We start from the raw sequence: 18,586 nt of genomic DNA, 5'->3' as shown, positions 1-18,586 counted from the left end.
AGATGAAGGAAGTTTCCAAAGAATTTTTATACGTTAAAGTAGATTTACAAGATCATGGGTTGGGGAGGCTAAGATGGCCTTTTGTCCTTGGCAAAGTATTAACATCCAGTCTGTAAAGGAACATCACTCTGCCTGTTTCAAGAATTTGTCAATGGGCTGTAGGCAGTAAGGAAATTTAATAGTTTTTCTTCTGCCTTTGTTTCCCACATTACCCTGACACCCCATAGTCAATGCCTAAGGCTACCCCTTTCCAGCTATCCCCACCCCTCAGTCCGTAGGCTGCCTGCCCTCTGTCACTTCCTACACCTTAAGCTGCCTGCTGCTTATTGTAACCGTTGCCACTGAGTGCCACTGAGGGGAGGGAAGGAGGGGAAGAGCACACTGTAATTGCCCAAGACCTGAATTGGCCTCACCACTTTGAGCTGGAAAAAGTCAGGAATGGGCCTCCAAAGGGACGTGCCTACAGTTTGATAACTAGCTCAATTATCTTGTCTGCTGGTTAATAGCTAAACGGGTTGCTTCCTTTACTGCCCTGCAGACTTGGCTATCTTCCAGGTTTGCGTGGCTGTTTGCCTTTCCCATGGCAAGAAGGGAGTTTTCTTCCACTGCCAATGCAATATGAGAACAAAACATTGAGCAGACAAAGGACAAATATACCGAAGGAAACCTGTTCCACTAAACTATCTGGATTCAGTGTCCGAGAAGGAATTTAATGATTAGAACCAATTATCACTCGTTCGCTCAACAAATATTTATTCTGGATCGCCTCCGGGTCTGGACCAAGGCAGGGTGCTGAGTTCAATGGTGAGCAAGGAGGCTTTCTGGACAGGCTCCAGCGGGGAGCGCCAGAGGAGCCAACAACAGCCGGACCGCAGGTGGGACCTTTACCGTAGCTTCCCACGGGTTTTCATTTCTCTTTTTTTTACTCATTCATTGAGGACAGAAGTAGCAGATATGACCTGGGGGTTAGGAGACCTGGGATTTGGGTCCTGTTATGGATGAAGACTCTTAAAGGTTTAGCTTTCTGTATGCATGAAACTTCCCCATTTGTCAAACGGTAACATGCATTTCTGCCTCGCCTATATTGTTCAGCACTATTTTGAGGATCAAATGTGGACAATAATAGAAGATGCTGAGTAAATGGATATTATCACGTTAGCTAAATCTCTCCATTCAGGCACCCCAGTTGTATCTGGCCCTGCCTCTGCCGTATAATGAATGAATGAGAAAACCCAGCTCATCCCTGACAGCTTGAGAAACAGCCATGTTATCCACGCCTCACAGCCACATGGAGTCTGGTTCATATTGTATCCCTGGGTGACAAAAAGCAATTCTTGCAGAGCCAATGAGCCATTGCCTCTGATCCTTGGATGGTGCAGACAGAACCCAAATTTATTTCCTGCATTAAAGCCATAGACAACGCCGGAAAGATTTGTTGCTAATTCCCAAGCACTTGCAGACACTCAACAAATGATGCTAATGATACTGGCTATGAATTAGGGGCCTGAAGTCTGCCCTTGATGAAATCCTGCCAGACTTTCACAAACGGGATTTGAGTCCATTGAAAGCAGCAGCTAGGGAGCAAAGAACAGCTGCCTTTCCCAAGTCAGCAAGGAGAGCTGAGGTCAGCCTGATGCTGAGCTCTTTGGACCTGGCACCATGTCCCTATTGATGACGAAAACTGCAGAGAGCAAAGTACGTCTCTGGGGACAAACATTCTATTCTAGGACATCATGACCCTCTGGGATATTTATACGGGTCAAACCTGTCTTTTTAAAGGGGTTCTGTTTCTTGTTTTCTTTGTTAACTGATACCCTCTAAAGACCCCAGCCCACTTTTATACTCAGTTTGGAGAATAGACATGAAAAGAAAATTGTCCCAAGAAAATAATCCACATGATTATCATTAGTTATTTAAATATTACTTGAATTCTTAGTCTGTCTTCTCCCCCTAGTAAGAGGACAAGAGCTACATTTTATATTTACATTTCTTCTGAGTATCCGCCTTCCTACATCTCTCCCTCCTCCCAAACCCCCACTCCTACCTCTGTGGTATGTACACAACAAGCAGTCAATAAAAGCTGGAATTTTAAAAAAATATATTATTTATTTATTTGAGAGAGTGAGAGATCGAGCACGAGTCAGGTGAGGGGCAGAGGGAGAGGGACAAGCAGACTCCCCCGATCAGGGAGCCCAACATGGGGCTCAATCCCAGGACCCTGGGATCATGACCTGAGCTGAAGGCAGATGCCCAACTGACCTAACCACCCAGGCACCCCAATAATTGCTTGTTAATAACTGAATGTCCTATTCTTCCAGATAAAAACATGAATGTTTATAATAGCCAGGAAAGTGGAGACAACCCGCATGTCTATCAGCTGATGAATAGACAAATAAAATGTGGTATATCCATACAATGGAATATTCTTCAGCAATAAAAAGAAGTGAAGTACATGCTGCATCATGGGTGAGCCTTGAAAACACCATGCAAAGTGAAATAAGCCAGTCCCTAAAGACTGCATGCTGTATATGATCCCTTTTATATGAGATGTCCAGAATAGGCCTATCTATAGAGACAGAACTAGATGGGTAGATGCCTAGGGCTGGAGGGAATGGGTTGAATGGGGATGAGTAGTAAAGGACATAGGGTTTCTTTTTGAGGTGTTTGTAAAGGTTCTAGGATGGACTGGTAATTGTCGCACAATTCCGTGAATGTACTAAGAACCATTGAATTATTCACTGTTAGTGACTGATTATACATCAATAAATGTGTTACTTCAAAAGAAGAACAATGCAGACATCTTTACAAAGATGAGCACAGAAACACAAGAACTGGTCTAGATGCCCAAAGGTAGGAATACCAGGCAGGTATACTCGTTACCTGTGGTGGCAGGAACACATTATCTCCAACTTAGTGGCCAAAAAACAACACAAGTTTATTTTCTGACTGTTGTGGAGGTCAGCAGTCTAAAATCAGGGTGTTGGCAGCACTGTATCCCCCACAGAGCCTTGGAGAGAGAACCCTTTTCTTTTCTGGCTTCCACAGGTCACTTCCACAGGACCTTGGCTTGTGACCCTTCCTCTCATCTTCCAAGTGTACCATATCCTACCTCCGCCTTCTTAGCACTTCTTTTTCCAACTCTGACCCTCCTGCCTCTCTTATAAGGACCCCTATGATGGGCCCACCCCGATGATCCAGGATGCTTCTTCCCCTGGCAAGATCCTTAACCACATCTCTGAAGGATGCTTAGACTTGTAAAAAGTCACCAGACTGCTTTCTGAAGTGACTTCCTTTTTGGATTCCCACCAGCCATGTGAGAGCATTGCGGTTCCAGCCATGTTTTCAGTGTTTTACTTGGCTCACTTGGGTTCCTGTAGCAGGCACACTTTCCCACGTGGCACCTTTCTACCTTTTCTTTGCTGTCAGTAGAACTCTCTGGGGGTTGGAGGGGAGGCAGAGTAGGTCTAGCCTGAGGTAATGGATCATGATCATTCCAAGTCACTGATGACAATCCTGTTCCCTACCCACTCAGCCTCCATTTAAGCGAGATGTAATCTTTGGCCCCAGTTCTGGCCAATGAAATGTAAGGAGAAGTATTATCTAATAAAGAACCCTCTGGGAAAGCTTTTGCTTTCCTACTATAAGGAGATCTCTCTATATATGTATATCTATGTAGATATAGATATAGATAAATATAGGTATGTCTATCTATATCTATATTTATATCTATATCTATCTATCCTTTGACTTTACTTCCTTATTTCTGTCTTGAAAGTGGACATGATGGCTGAGACTGCAGCAACCCTATTGCCATCATAATGAAAAGGCCAAGAGAATCATAGAAACACCTATTATCCATGACCCCACCCCATCACCCTATTTAATTAAACAACTGTTGATGTGGTTTTCTGTTACCTGCTATTAAACACAATCCTAATGGATATAGCCTCTTCCCTTCACTAATATGTGGAAGGCAAACACTGTCAATGCACAGCATTTTCTTTTACCTTCATCTTTGTTTTGTGGCTCACATAATCTGTCTTTCAGACAAATTGCTCTAGAGTTTATTTTCCAGAGGATCCTGTTGCGACAGATAATGAAAAGTAAGCATATTCTGGGTCCATCACATTCAATGAAATTTCATGTATTTTTACCTTCATGAGTTGTGCAATCCTTATGTTAAACAGGGAAACTCAGTTGACTTGGAAAGTTGACTTGGAAACTCTCTGGATATAGAGTACAGATTAAAAAAGTAAACCCATAGAAAAGGCAATACCATTCATGAGGCCCACCAGTTGATTGCAAATGAGGAAAATCTATTCAAACTTATGCTTTTTTAAAAAGTGTTGGAGTTTATTGGCTCATACAACCAAACTTTGGAAAACACAAAAGTAGCCTTAGAGTTGATGGATCTTGGCACGAAAAGCCACTAGGAGTCCATTTTCCATCTCTATGTGATCAACTTTGGCCCTCCCTGTCCAGAAAGGAATATGGCCTCCAGGAGCTCCAGGCTCAGCACCACAGCTAGCGAGGAAGAGAGGATTCTCTCTCAGACCCAGTCTTTGCAATCCAAGAGAAAGACTCTGATCATCTCAACTTAACTCATATGCTTACCTCTCAAGTTGATTTTCCTATTTGAATGTTTTCCTTTCTGTCTGTTGTGTGAGAGATCTTCCATGATTTGTCTGGTAATCCTTAGCTGTCTGCTTAAAGGGAGGGTCTAAAAACATGCCTGAAACCTCCACACACCCAGGTGGGACTTATTCACGGTGAACTTCACCTCAAAGTTGACTTGACTGGACCACTTAGTGGAAGAAGCTCCCCTCTCCATATATTCAGGTCTTTCCCCTTAGGCTGGTCAGATTCCTCAGAGATGATTCTCCTGGTTTCCTGCCTGGAAGTGTCTAAACTAGGGTAACTAACTCATCCTGGTTTGTTCAGGACTGTCCTGGTTTTAAAACTGAAAGTCCCTGGGTGCCTGGGTGGCTCAGTGAGTTAAGCCTCTGCCTTCGGCTCAGGTCATGGTCTCAGGGTCCTGGCATTGAGCCCCATGTCGGGCTCTGCTCAGTGGAGAGCCTACTTCCCCCCTCTCTCTTTGCCTACCTCTCTGCCTATTTGTGAGCTCTCTCTCTCTGTCAAATAAATAAAATCTTTAAAAACAACAACAACAACAACAACAACAAAAAACACAAAAAATCCCCCAAAACCTGAAAGTCCCTATCCTGGGAACATCTGCAGTGCCAGGAAAATTGAGATGGTTGCACAGGCTATGCCATTATTCTGGAAGTTGAGTAGTGAAAGAGGGTTGGGTGATCTCATCATCTTGCATGTACACATTCAGGTAATCCACTATTTTCATTATGATACCACACCCCCATAAGCACCTAGTCTAGACCCCTTAGTCTAGAGACCTTCTGTTTGACCCACTCCAGAGAATAAATTTCCAGTCTTCTTCTGGGATTGGGGAAGGTAGAACAGACCCATAGAACTGACCACTCCCTGAAAAGCAATCTCCTTATTCAAGTCCCTATTCCCAGAAACATCCGGTACCAGCAACTCCAGAGTCCTTGGGGCATCCATAATGTGTATCAAGTTGGTTATTATCTTTACCCACCATTGTTTAGAATCTACCCTTTTTGTGTTTGTTTAATCACTTATCATTCATAATTCTGCTTTCCAGAGTCCAATTTTTTTTTAAAGATTTTAGTTTTCTTTAGATGAGAGCCATAGCAAGAGAGGGAACACAAGCAGGGGAAGTGGGAGAGGGAGACTCAGGTTCCCGTGCAGCAGGGAGCCAGATGTGGGGCTTGAACCCAGGACCCTAGGTTCATGACCTGAGCTGAGGAGAGATGTTAAATGACTGAGCCACCCAGGTGCCCCTCCAGAGTCTAGATTTTTATAGCTATTGTCCCATCTCCCATTCTCCTAATTTCTCTGAGTTTATAAGTTGAAAAAATCCTTTTAGTAGGGCTTTAGGGGGGAATGAAAGCAATTAGGTATAGTCAAAATGCCACATTTGCCTTCCAGTCTACAAGAATAATTTTTTTAAACACTTTTTATCCAAATATCTCAGTGCCTTGGGGAATGTAGGTCTCAGAGCTCCCTGCTGTTATCCACTGCCAGTCACTATCTTCTGCCCTTTGAAAGTACAACTCACAGACTCTTTCTGATAATAGCTTACTGATTTCGCATCCTGTCTTAACACAATAATAATAATAAAAAAGATACAGACTATAAAATCTCAATAGAGGCAAAAGTTGACAGCACTGAGAAGTTCCCTGAAGACTTGCCCTACTCAATGCTTATACTACAAAAGCAGCCATAGAAAATATGTAAATAAATGAGTGTGGCTATAGGCCAATAGCACTTTATTTTTAAAAACAGGCAGCCATTTGGATTTTACCCATCAGACAGTGTTTGCTAACCTCTCTTCTACACTCTCAAGATTCCGGTCCCAATTCCAGTGTGTATGGATTTGTTGGGAGAAATCCCACACCAACACAGAATTCTGGGACATCCATGGGTATCCCATGATTCATCACAATTCATCACACTATTTACCTGTCAATGTGACAGATCCCACAGGTTAAGGACTCAGTCCCACAAGACAGCTCAATCCCCACCTGGGCTCTAGCCACAGGCCCACGTTATCACTGTGCCCTTGATATACCAGCTATACCCTGGAGGTACCAATTGATAGGTCCCCCCAAAATGGGTCAGTGATCAAAGGAGCAAGACTGATACAAAGTGAAGTTCAAGCAAAGCTTTATTTCGCGCCAAGCATTGAGAATCAAACCGACTGGCCAAGGCCGTCTCTTACAAAGAGGCGACCCCTCCCAGCCTCACAGACTAACTTTTACAGAGCGAAGGCCATGTGGTTGAGCCTGGCCACACACAGGGGGCCAATGAGATTGCAACACACAGAGAAAACTGCACAGTCCTGCTCGGTCACACACAGGTGGCCAATTGAATTTCAATTTACCCAGTAGATATTTGAATTAGCCTATCACCTTGGTCAGAATTGGCGCCCAAAAGGTGGGGCCCACTCTCCTTGGTAGCTAGGGAGACAGTATGCATGCCCCACTGATTGGATGTCTCTACCTGGCCTGACCCGCCCTTGTATTTGGGCTTTGCTACCTGGGACTGGTTTCCCAAACTTGCTTTTAAGTAAGTTCCTCTGGGAGGGGCAGGGTCAGTCTAACTTTACTGCATAAACAACAAAATGGCTCCCTCTGGCTAAGTAGGCCCTTACACAATGACCCCTTCCTGAAGTTCAGTTAGTTTGCTGGAGCAACTCACCTAACTCAGAGGAACATTTTACTTACTAGACTACCAGTTTATTATAAAAGGATGCACCTCAGGAACAGCCAGATGGAAGAGATGCCCAGGGCAAGGAAAGGAGAAAGCATGCAGAGCTTCCTTTTCTCTCTCTGAGCATGCCACCCACTCCAAATCTCCAAGTGTTCGCTAACCAGAGAGCTCTCTAAACCCTGTCCTTTCAGGTTTTGAAGGTTTTACTACATAGGAGGTTTTACTACATAGACGTGATTGATTAAATTATTGGCCATTGGCAATTGATTCAACCTCCAGCCCCTCCTACCTTCCCCAGGTGTTGCGGGGGGGAGGGGGAGTTGACTAAGGTGAGGAGGGTAAGGGGGTGGGGGAAGGTGAGACTTAAAAGTTCCTTTAGCGGAACTAAACCTTTACAATTTCACTTAGGAAATTGTAAAGGTTTGAGGAGCTCTGTGACAGAGTGGGTGAAGACCAAATATACACACACACACACACACACACATATATACATACATGAAATATATATATTTCTTATTATGAAACACTTATCACTTATATATAAATATATAAATTCTTATTATAAATCACAATATCACAACTATATAGAGACAATACACATATACAAATTTTATACTATATGTATGGACTTCATGCCATATGCCTTTTTTAACAAAATGGGATAACACTGTGCATAATATTCTGAAACTTGTATTTTTACTTAATATGATATTTTGAGTACATTTCCCCATGTCATACATACAGCTTTGCTTCATTGTTTTAGTGGCAACACCAATTTAATGTGTACCATAGTTTCAGTATTATATTTAATTTAAATGTGGCTTTAATACAAATCTGTGTGCCATTGGTCAAATATTTTTAAGGTAGATTTCTGAAAGAGAAACCATCTCCAAAGGGTATACATAATTTTAAAAAAATCAAGAAAGTCTGCAAAGATTTTCTTCAAAATATTGTGCCAATTTGAACTCTGATAAGAACATTGGCCAGGCCCAGGTGATTTAAATTCCTGGAGTGAGCGTTGTAGAGTTAAGGGGTGGGGCCCCTGACTGACTCAGTCTGTGGAATGTGCTGACTCTTGAACTTGGGGTTGTGAGTTCAAGCCTCACGTTGGATGTTGGGTGTAGAGATTTAAAAAAAAAAAAAAAAACACAACTTAAAAAAAACTTTTAAAAAGTTAAAAACAAAACAAAACAAAAACTTAAAAAAAAAGTTAATGTCATCGTTATAAATGCCAGAAGATCTACTATGCAAGTGAGACAAATGGTCCAAGAAGAAGTTGACATGGGATAGCCTTGGTAGACACAACAGCTTCAGGCCCAAAGATGGATCAAGGGGTGGCTTAGTGAGCCCAGGCTGCTGTGAAAAACTACCATAATCTTATTGAACAGTAGATATTGATTTTTCACAGTTCTAGAACTGAGATCAGAGGGAGCAGGAGGAGTTTGGTATGTCCCCCAAATCCCCCCCGCCATGACCTCCCCATAGCCACACTGAGGCTAGAGCTGTCTCTGCTGAAGAATGTGGTCCTAGGGAAGTGGGAGCACAGGCCCCAACCCCCTCAGCCTCAGACTCCCATGGTGGTCTCTCTGAGCTCAGGACACTGTCAACAGTCACATGTAAATGTGTAAATGACCTGAGGTTCTGGAACCAACGGCATTAATTTGTTTGCTGAATATAGCTTCTCTATTATTCACCATTTAACCAAAATCCTGACCAATGTCTGATTTCCAGGAAGAAAAAGGAAGCATTAATAGAAATTCTAGATAGAGGAATGTCATTTTCCTTCTATGCTCATTGTGTCACACCACATCTAGAAACTCACCTGCAGTTCTGAGAGCCATTTTTCGGGTAGAATTACTAGGCGTCCTGTAAACATATCCTACATAGACTAAGGAGACTGGAAGATTGGGAGAGAGGGATTCAAAGAAGGAAGATTGAAGGAAAAACATTTCTGCCTTCAAGTATTTGAAGAGATCATAGGAGCAGTTAGCAGAACAGGCAAGAAGGTAGATTTTGTCATCTACTTAGAAAAGAATTTTCGGACAATTAGAACTTTCCAACCATGGCATAGAAGTCGTATATTTCCGGTAACTGGAACTGATAAAAAGTGACAAGCCTGTCTTTCTGACACCATTCCTGTCTTGTGTATCCAGTAGGGCTACCAGACACCCATTCTGTTCTCTCTAACAGCACTACTCAGATTTACTATGTAACACACCACCTGGGAATTATTAAAACGCAGGCTGATTCTGGAGCTCTGGGGCAGGACCGGAGATTCTGCATATCTAACAAGCTCCCACGTGATGCCACCAAGGCTGCGGGTTTGTGGATCACATTGAAATCGCAAGGCTATTTCAAGGTATTCAAGGCTAGTTCAAGCAATGGCTGAGGCTTCCAGACTTAGTGTACATTGAAATCACCTGGGGAAGGGGCACTAAGGGGGAAAAAAGGTAATGATGCCTGGGTGTCTCACTCAGAGAGTTCAGTTAGCATGAGTGTGGCCTGGGCATCAGCGGTTTTCAAAGCTCTCCCAGTGGTCCTAATACACAGCTAAGTTTAAGGACCACTGCTCTTGGCCTTTCAAAAGCATTCAACACTGGCTCAGAGATTACTTCCGTAAAGATCTTTAATTATCTGGGGTTAGCGAGGTCTTCTTACTCGTGCGTAGTTAACCCAGGTTTAACATTTTGGAGGAAGACTGTGTAGTAATTATTAATTCTCATAATTTGTGGAACATTAGATCACAGAATGCCTCAAGTCCCTCCTAGATCTAAGATAAACGACTGCACTGATCATAATCTCTGGTTGGAAACCTCCTTTGGCAGTACATTCATTTGACCACAAGATGGTGATAAAGTAACAAAATATGATACAACAAACCTCCAAGAAACTGGGCTGCCAGTGACCTACACTTGGAAAGTGTATAGTTTCCAGCTCAGACAGGCCACTGGTCACAGTCTCCTTTGAGAATCTGACAGCTATCAACAAACATACACCCATCCAATGTGAATACAGGTTTAAGCAGTTCACAGACCTTGAAGTTAAACTGCAGCCAAGGCTAACGATGAGTTACTCCCTCCCATCCCATCTCCCCATATAAATTATACGGAGCCTCTAGCACTCCCACCTCCATCCATCTCAGCAGCTGACCTACCTCCTGCTTCAGAGAGAAAGAGAAGAAATCGAACCCAAACAGGCCAATTTACCTAATGCACTCCCTCCCACGTTCCTTCCATCTGCATGGAATAGGGTGCTTGTCTTTTTGCAGAAAGCTAAAGCCTCCAGGAGTGTTCCTGATCCCCTTGCCCTGGCCTCCAGGCAGGTTCATACCCCCCCCCCCCCCACAAGTGCTTATATTTTCTTGTGCAAATTTTAAAAATACAAAATAAATAAAATAAAATAAAAATACAAACGCAGTATATGTTTTTTATTTTTAAATATACAGAAAAGCAAAGGGCATAACAGAAAATACCTGTGAATCTCATAAACATTTATGTCTAGATTCCAGATAGTTGCTGATATACATTCTGTGCTTATAGAAATATGATCATGTTATGCAAACTGTTTAAGACCTGACTATTTAATTTAATGTAATTGAACTCTTTTAATCTTCATACATTTTCACTGGCAGATATGATTCTTAAACAAACACATTCATTTGATTCATCTATAGGGATTTTTAAGCATTTGGATGCCAATTACTAAGATTCTTATAAACCAGGTCTGGTGTGAAGCCTGGAAATCTGTATATCTAGAAAGCCTTACTTGAGCTTTTGAAATGTAACACTAGCATATAATTTGTAATTCAATTTTATTGACTTATAATTTACATACAATAAAATGCACACATTATAAGATTTACTGTTCCATGAGTTTTGACGAGCTTATACACCCCTGCAACTGCCCAAATAACCAAGATATAAAACAATTCCATCACTCCAAAAAATTTCTTTGTCCCCATTACCAAGCCTATACCCCAGTCCTAGCTCCAGGCAACAACTGATCTATTTCCCGTCACTATAAATTAGATTTATTTTTCCTGGAGATTCATGTAATTGTAAGACAATAGGTACTCTTTTGTGTCTTGCTTGTTTTGCTCAGTATAATGTTTGTCAAACTCAATGAGTGTTGAATACATTAGTTTGTTCCTTTCTATTGCTGGGTAGTATTCCAAGGTATAGACATATCAAAATTTGCCTATCTACTCAGCAGCTGGTAGACATTTGGATTGCTTTCTAGGCTTTAGCTATTACAGATAAAGTTGCTAGGAACATTCACATACAAGTCTTTCATTTCTCTTGGGAAATACTTAGGAATTGATGCCTGGGTCATATGGAGACTGTATTCCCATTTATTTGGCAATTTGTTGGCTGTATGCCCTTGGGAGAGTAAATTTACCTCTCTGAAATTTAGTTGTAAATGGGATTATCAACCCAGAATTTTAAGCCCAGGATTCTCTATCACAAGATATTAGGGAATATTTGGAACAATAAAAACAAGATGGCAAGCTGGCTTTTTATAAGCTCCGAAAATTAAGACAGTAATGTGTTTTTATGAGTGTCTACTATAACTATAATTTAGCAATAAAAGCATTATTGAATAACTAGAAGTCTAATATTGGGTTACAAATAAACAAGGAGGGATCTGTTAGGGATGATAAGGCTATCTGGGGAAACGAGTAGAATGTGACATTAGAATTGTGCTCACAGACCCAATGATGAATCCTTGGAAAGCCACATGGCTCCTGGCTTTCAAACTCTCCCCACCTCCCTATAATAAAGCCTGTTTCTTTCTAGGCCTGCTGTTTCTCACTGTGAACTCCAGGCTGTGTTTGCTGTGTATAGCAATGTTCCTATATACCAGGTAGATGTTTGTAACTGAACTTGCACAAGACCACCAATCAGGTCCTCAAATGAATAAAACAACTTGTCCAGATCCTCTATGCTGTATTCTGCACTCCCCAAAGGTCACTCAGAGACCAGATACTAGAGCTGGGATATTTCCTCCACCCCTCCTGAAGCGCTGGGCTGGCATACTAACAGGATCTTTCTCCTTGCTTCTTTGGCATCATCACTGGTCATCATCTGGTCTTAGAGTTTCAACCAAACCTTTTCGGAGCTACCTGGCCCCTAACTTCTTGCTTATTAAGAGAATATTAAAAAAAAAAAAAAAGACTTGTTACTGTGTATAAAGCACTACCATGTGTCTGTCTCCTTTTACATGTGTTTGATCTAAAAATTCTGAAAGACAGATTGACTGATACAAGAAGTCTGCTCAAATTCAAAACTTCAGAGAAATTGGTTTTCTACTGGGTGGTTTTATAAGGTTGTGGAAAACATCCTGACTTTTTAATTTTTTAAAAGATTTTATTTATTTATTTGACAGAGATCACAAGTAGGCAGAGAGGCAGGCAGAAAGACAGAGAGAGAGGAAGCAAGCTCCCTGTTGAGCAGAGAGCCTGATGCAGTCCCCAGGACCCTGAGATCATGACCTGAGGCTTAACCCACTGAGCCACCCAGGTGCCCCCAGCATCCTGACTTTAAGGCCAAAGGCATCCTACTCCTTGAGAGTTAGTGAGCAGTGGTTTGAAAGCAGGGGAGATAAGCAAGAGTGCTCTGCCCAGATCCAGGATTCCATCACAGCACCAGCCCTGCTACCCTTGCTCTACTTTTATTTTTTCAAATCACCACAGTCCTCAGTGATGCAGCTTCCTTTCTACTTCTGTTTTCATTTCATTGTGGTTTTTTTTTATTATTGTTGTTGTTGTTTTTACCCTCGAGTTGTTTCCCTTATTTCTGTAATCTCTGTAGTACAGTTAAAATACTGTGCCTTGGAATTGATCCAAATATATGAGTGTTTTGCTTTAGGAATTTTTCAGAATATTGTCCACCATAGAGCCAGGAGAAGAATTCCCTGACTCAATATTCTTGCTCCACAATCTTTCAGAAATTTAACTATTTAAGTTGATAGATCTGAATTTGTATCTCACCTCGGTCACTTACTGCCTCTGGAGTGATTTGGGTAAGTCACCTAATGTTTTTAAACATCAATTTCCCTATTAATGGAATAGGTACAATAATACTAAAATCATATTAAGCTGTTGCAATGATTAGTATAATGGTGATAAGTACTTCACAAAGCACCCAGAATATAAATCTTAAACTGAATGCTCAATACATTTTAACCACTTTCATTGTTAAAGATGTGACCTTTTGTAACCTAGTTCTTGTAAATCTTTCATAGCCTAGTTCTTCAGCTATGACATGAAAATTTCAGGCTCATTGGAATTATTTGAGAGAACAAATGCAAAGTACCTAACATAATACTTGGCACATAGAGAGCATCCAGTAAATTGTAATGATTATTATGTATAGTGACTATGAAAAAAGTTAACAGGATATACATAAAATTCTCGTCTGCACTAATTTAGTAAATATTAAGTTGATAATAAAGATATCTCACCACATTAAAAAATAACCTTGGAAAGTTTTGATAAGTAGCTTCTTTTTTTTTTTTTTTTTTTTTTTAAGATTTTATTTATTTGAGAGAGATCACAAGTAGGCAGAGAGGCAGGCAGAGAGAGAGAGGAGGAAGCAGGCTCCCTGCCAAGCAGAGAGCCCGATGCGGGGTCTCGATCCCAGGACCCTGGGATTATGACCTGAGCCGAAGGCAGAGGCTTTAACCCACTGAGCCACCCAGGCGCCCCGATAAGTAGCTTCTAATATAGCAATTCCCTTACTAAACTCTGTGTGTCAATGTCTTCCAGCTCTCACTTTCCTTGGCTCTTAGAGTGTTCTCTGCTGCTTAAGGTAACATTAGAATACAATCACCTTCATCAACTTAAAAAAAAAAAAATTCTGGGGCTGAGAAGCAATGGCCATCATCTCGACTACATAAATGTTGAAGGGAAACGATTAGAAGATCCATTGCAGGGGCGCCTGTGTGGCTCAGTGGGTTAAAGCCTCTGCCTTCAGCTCAGGTCATGATCCCAGCGTCCTGGGACGGAGCCCCACATCGGGCTTTCTGCTCAGCAGGGAACCTGCTTCCCTTCCTCTCTCTCTGCCTGCCTTTCTGCCTACTTGTGATCTCTGTCTTTCAAATAAATAAATAAAATCTTAAAAAATAAAATAAATTCTATTCTTCCTTTAAAAAAAGAATATTCATTGCACATCTGAAATGAAAATCATTTTATAAATGTATCTAACGCTGTATATTCCAATTTTATGTTTTGATGTATTGGGTTGGCTTTAAATTTTTTTTTGATTACTAGTTTGTATAAATTATTGTATTTTATTGGCTCTGATTGGCTTTGTGTGTAACTTTCATCTCTTGTGAATTACTATTTGAGGTGCTTTTTATTTGTTTCTAAACTGAAGTTACTCCCTTGCTGTTTCCTGTATCTGGTTAGGGATTAGGAGATCTGTATTCTAAGTCTTGTCTCTGCCATGACTAGCTGTCTCACCTGGAGTAAATCACTTGCTCTCTCTGGGTCTTAGTCCTTATTAATCAAATGGAGGAGCTGGATTAAGTGGTCTGCAATCTCCATCTCAGTTCTATTGATACGTGATTCCCTACCCTGTATCTAGCATGTAAAGTACCTACCTGGATACGCTAAGATTGAGAAAATGCAGGTTGTATGAGATAAGCACTTCAGATACGGTTTGGATTCAAAGCAAGAAACAAATATCAGGGTTAAAAAAAAAAAAAATGGTGGGGGGCGGGGCAAAAAGCACAAAAGTTCCAGCTGTGATCACTCATTTTGGACGGAGGCTGAAAACCAGGACTCTTCCATCTGGTGTAACATTTCCTCAAGGCAGGTGAAAGTGCCGCTGCCCCTATCACCAACTGGGATAAGACATCTTCAGAAAGTAACCTGGATCGGGCTTCGGAGGGGTCACCCCCACAAAGCATTAGCAGCAATCTTTCAGGGACTTAATTAGGTGGCCCTAAATGCCAGAACAAGATCCAGAGTCTGCGTTGGTACGTAGAGCGCGGGACTAAGTAACATGCGCTCCTGCTGTGCCTGACACTAGGTTACTCTCCAGGTGGAAAAGAACATTCCTTGAAAGGTCACGGCGGAGTTTGAGGGGAAGAACAGCCCACGTTCCTTGACCCATAGACGCTCCGGGGAGGAGGCCGGTGGGTGGGCCAGAGATGCTGGACGGTCACTCCCCTGCCCCTTTCGAGAGCGGAACTCGAACTGTCTGCACAAGGCACTTCCCTCTCCGGAGATTCTTGATTCTTCTAACTTAGGAAAAGTTAGATTAAAGGAACCGTCAGGTCAGTCTCGTGCCTCATGAAAAGAAACAAAAGATTCCCGCAAAAATGAAGAGCTGGCCACCTCCTTTGACCGTTCTGCCGGCAGCCCAAGCAGTGTTCAATTGCCTGCGCAGAGGGGCGACCACGCAGGTGGAGTGGGTGTTCTCCACCAACCAGCGGCGTAAGAATATTTCGGAGGCATTGATTGGCTCAATTGGCCGGCGGGCTCAGGGACTCAGAGCTGCGGTTGGCTGAGGCGTTGCCGTGGCGACAGGTCGCGCACAGGCGCATTGCACGTCGGTAGAGGCCTGGTGGCTGCTAGGCAACAGCAAACATTCCGGACGGCTACAGTCAACTTTCTACTAACAGCCCTGGCTTTGCTGTCTCTGGAGACCCTCGGCAGCGGCGGCTGTCGCTACAGCCACCTCGGCTGACTTGGTGAGTGCTGAGGAATAGAGCTGTGGGGCCAGACTCCGACTTCCAAAGTCCGCTTGGCTTTCGGAGCGCATAGGATAAGGCTCAGAGAAGCAGAGAAAGTGGCCCTTTACTACCTACTTATCCTTTTAGAGGGCTGGAAAGTGATGAATAGATGTTTCAGGAGACTCGTCCAAGATCTGCTCGATATGGTAGTCAGTGGCCGTTAAGTGGCGAGTCTGAGTTGAGTCTTCTCTAAATGTGAAGTCTAAGATGTACCGAACAATGAAATAAAACATTTATAAGTTTTATATTAATTACATGTTGAAATGAGAATATTTTGAATACGTTAAATAAAGCACATTATTAAAAATTTACTTCACCAGTTTCTTTTTTTTTTTTTTTTTAATATGGCTACTTGGAAAATTAAAATTGCATAGGAGATTCTGATGAGCCAGCACAGATCTAGACTAAAACCTCGGCCTGCTGACACCTGTTTCAAGGCCGTATGTGCTATGGTACTGCTTTGAAGGAAAGTATCTCCACCTGTCTGGTGGGGTGGGCGTGGTGGTGAGGATGCAAGACCACTACTAGGCTCCTAGTTCTAGTGTCATGAATCAGAATGTGCATTTTAACAATTTTCTCATGCATATGAAAGCTCCAGGAGCAGTGTTTTAAGATTTAGTCGTCAACTCCTATTTTTCCCTTTGGTTGTTTCTTGTTTGGGTTTTGGGTTTGGGTTTTTGGTTTTAGAGTACCTAGGCTCAGGTTGCCTGCATTACAATTACCTGCACATGAACAAACTCCCCTGAAGATATTTTGCATGCACAGCATGAAAAGCATCTCAATATCAATTGCAATTCTTTTCTTCCTTTGAAATCTAGACCAGTATGACCCCTAATCAGTGGCATCTGCAGCATCTAAGAACTTGTTAGAAATGCAAATTCCTTCCCTCCATTTCCCCATGTCCTCCGTGTTATTTCTTATGCTCCACAAATAAGCAAAACCATGTGATAATTGACTCTCTGTGCTTGACTTATTTCACTCAGCATAATCTCCTCCAGTCCTGTCCATATTGATACAAAAGTTGGGTTTTTCAGGGGGAGATGAACCATGGGACTCTGAAAAACAATCTGAGGATTTTGGAGGGGGGATGTTGGGTGAGCCTGGTGGTGGGTATTATGGAGGGCACTTATTGCATGGAGCACTGGGTGTGGTGCATAAATAGTGAATTCTGAAACACTGAAAAGAAATTTTAAAAATAGATAAAAATTAAAAAAAAAAAAAGAAATGCAAATTCCTGGATCCCACCCCAGCTACTTGAAGACCAGCCATTTTCATTTCTCTGATTCAAGTCCTTAGTTTGGAAGAAATGGGTAACTTTGTGGGTTTTCTTTCGGGGTGAGCAAATTCAGCATTCCCTAGTTCTTAAGTCAAATCCATGAGTCCCACTTCCACAGTTCTTTTGCTCTACCTTTAATTTTTCTTTTGCAGATCCTGTCTTTCCAGGAGTGAGAATGGCTTTTCACACCCCAGAGGAGGATGTCAAACTAAAAAATATTGAAGAGCAGGTGGAAAACCCTACCCTTGCAAGACTGAACAGTATAGCAGCAAAGGGAAGACTGAGTTTTGTAGTACCCACCGAAAATGAATTTGACACACAATTCCTGACATTTAAGCACAATACAAAAGCACAAGAAAAAACAAGAAAACGACAGCAGCCTATAAAACTAGAGCCTCTGGTAAGTTCAAAAACCAGCATTTTAGCCACTTTTGGCTACACAGGAGGTTGAAAAATTCCTATAGAACTGGTCATTTCCAGACTCTTAATTAACAAAGAAGGAATGAAAACCCAAAAGTTAAGCCTTTTGAAGCTGTAAACACTGTAAACATTTATTAAAACAACAACAACAACAACAAAACAAAACTAGCTGTAGGCACTATTCAAGATGGGAGATACAGTGGTGAACAAAGTTTTCTAGCAGATAAATTCTCTCTAGAATTATGTACAGTACAGATAATTGTCTTAAGTTGTAAGGCTCTTTGAGATATTAGGAAGAGTAATATATAGGTTCTATACATATATCCATTTATTACTTCTAAAGTAATAAAGTAATAAATGAAAGTTTTTGTGCATGTCTGGAAATACTTAATTTTAAGAATCCATTTGTGCTCTTGGATAATTCTAAATCCATGGAAAGGAGCAGTGAATGTGCATGAAGTGAGAAGTGAAGGTTATCAGTTGCACCCTGGGATATTACTTACTGTTGTTAGTGTTTGCGCTTTAGGCTGTTTATATGTTTTTTCAAGTGTGTGTGTGTGTGTGTGTGTGTGTGTCTGTGTCTGTATAGACATATATAACTTTAAAATAAGATTATGCAGGGTGGTTGGGTTATGGATATTGGGGAAGGTATGTGCTATGGTGAGTGCTGTGAAATGTGTAAACCTGGCAATTCACAGACCTGTACCCCTGGGGCTAATAATACATTATACATTAATAAAAAATAAAAAATTAAAAATAGGATTATGCAATATGTACCGATTTTCAAAGTGAAATACACATACAGAACTTTTTCTAATGCATGCATAATGAGCTATCTTT

The 18,586-nt window shown here is 41.7% G+C and overlaps 1 protein-coding gene across 1 annotated transcript in view; it reads left to right on the top strand.

The window, feature by feature from the left end:
• The first annotated feature begins 15,884 nt into the window (after window positions 1–15,884).
• Window positions 15,885–18,586, top strand: part of DNAH6 (dynein axonemal heavy chain 6) — a 227,255-nt gene continuing 224,553 nt past the window's right edge. The window contains exons 1-2 of the mRNA XM_059405712.1: window positions 15,885–16,008; window positions 17,479–17,726. Coding sequence (XP_059261695.1) covers window positions 17,502–17,726 — 225 coding nt within the window. The 5' untranslated portion in view covers window positions 15,885–16,008; window positions 17,479–17,501. The remainder of the gene's footprint in view (window positions 16,009–17,478; window positions 17,727–18,586) is intronic.

The sequence above is a fragment of the Mustela nigripes genome, chromosome 7 (assembly GCF_022355385.1).
Source record: "Mustela nigripes isolate SB6536 chromosome 7, MUSNIG.SB6536, whole genome shotgun sequence".
In the NCBI taxonomy this organism is placed as follows: domain Eukaryota; kingdom Metazoa; phylum Chordata; class Mammalia; order Carnivora; family Mustelidae; genus Mustela; species Mustela nigripes.
This window is presented reverse-complemented; position numbering and strand designations above follow the sequence as displayed.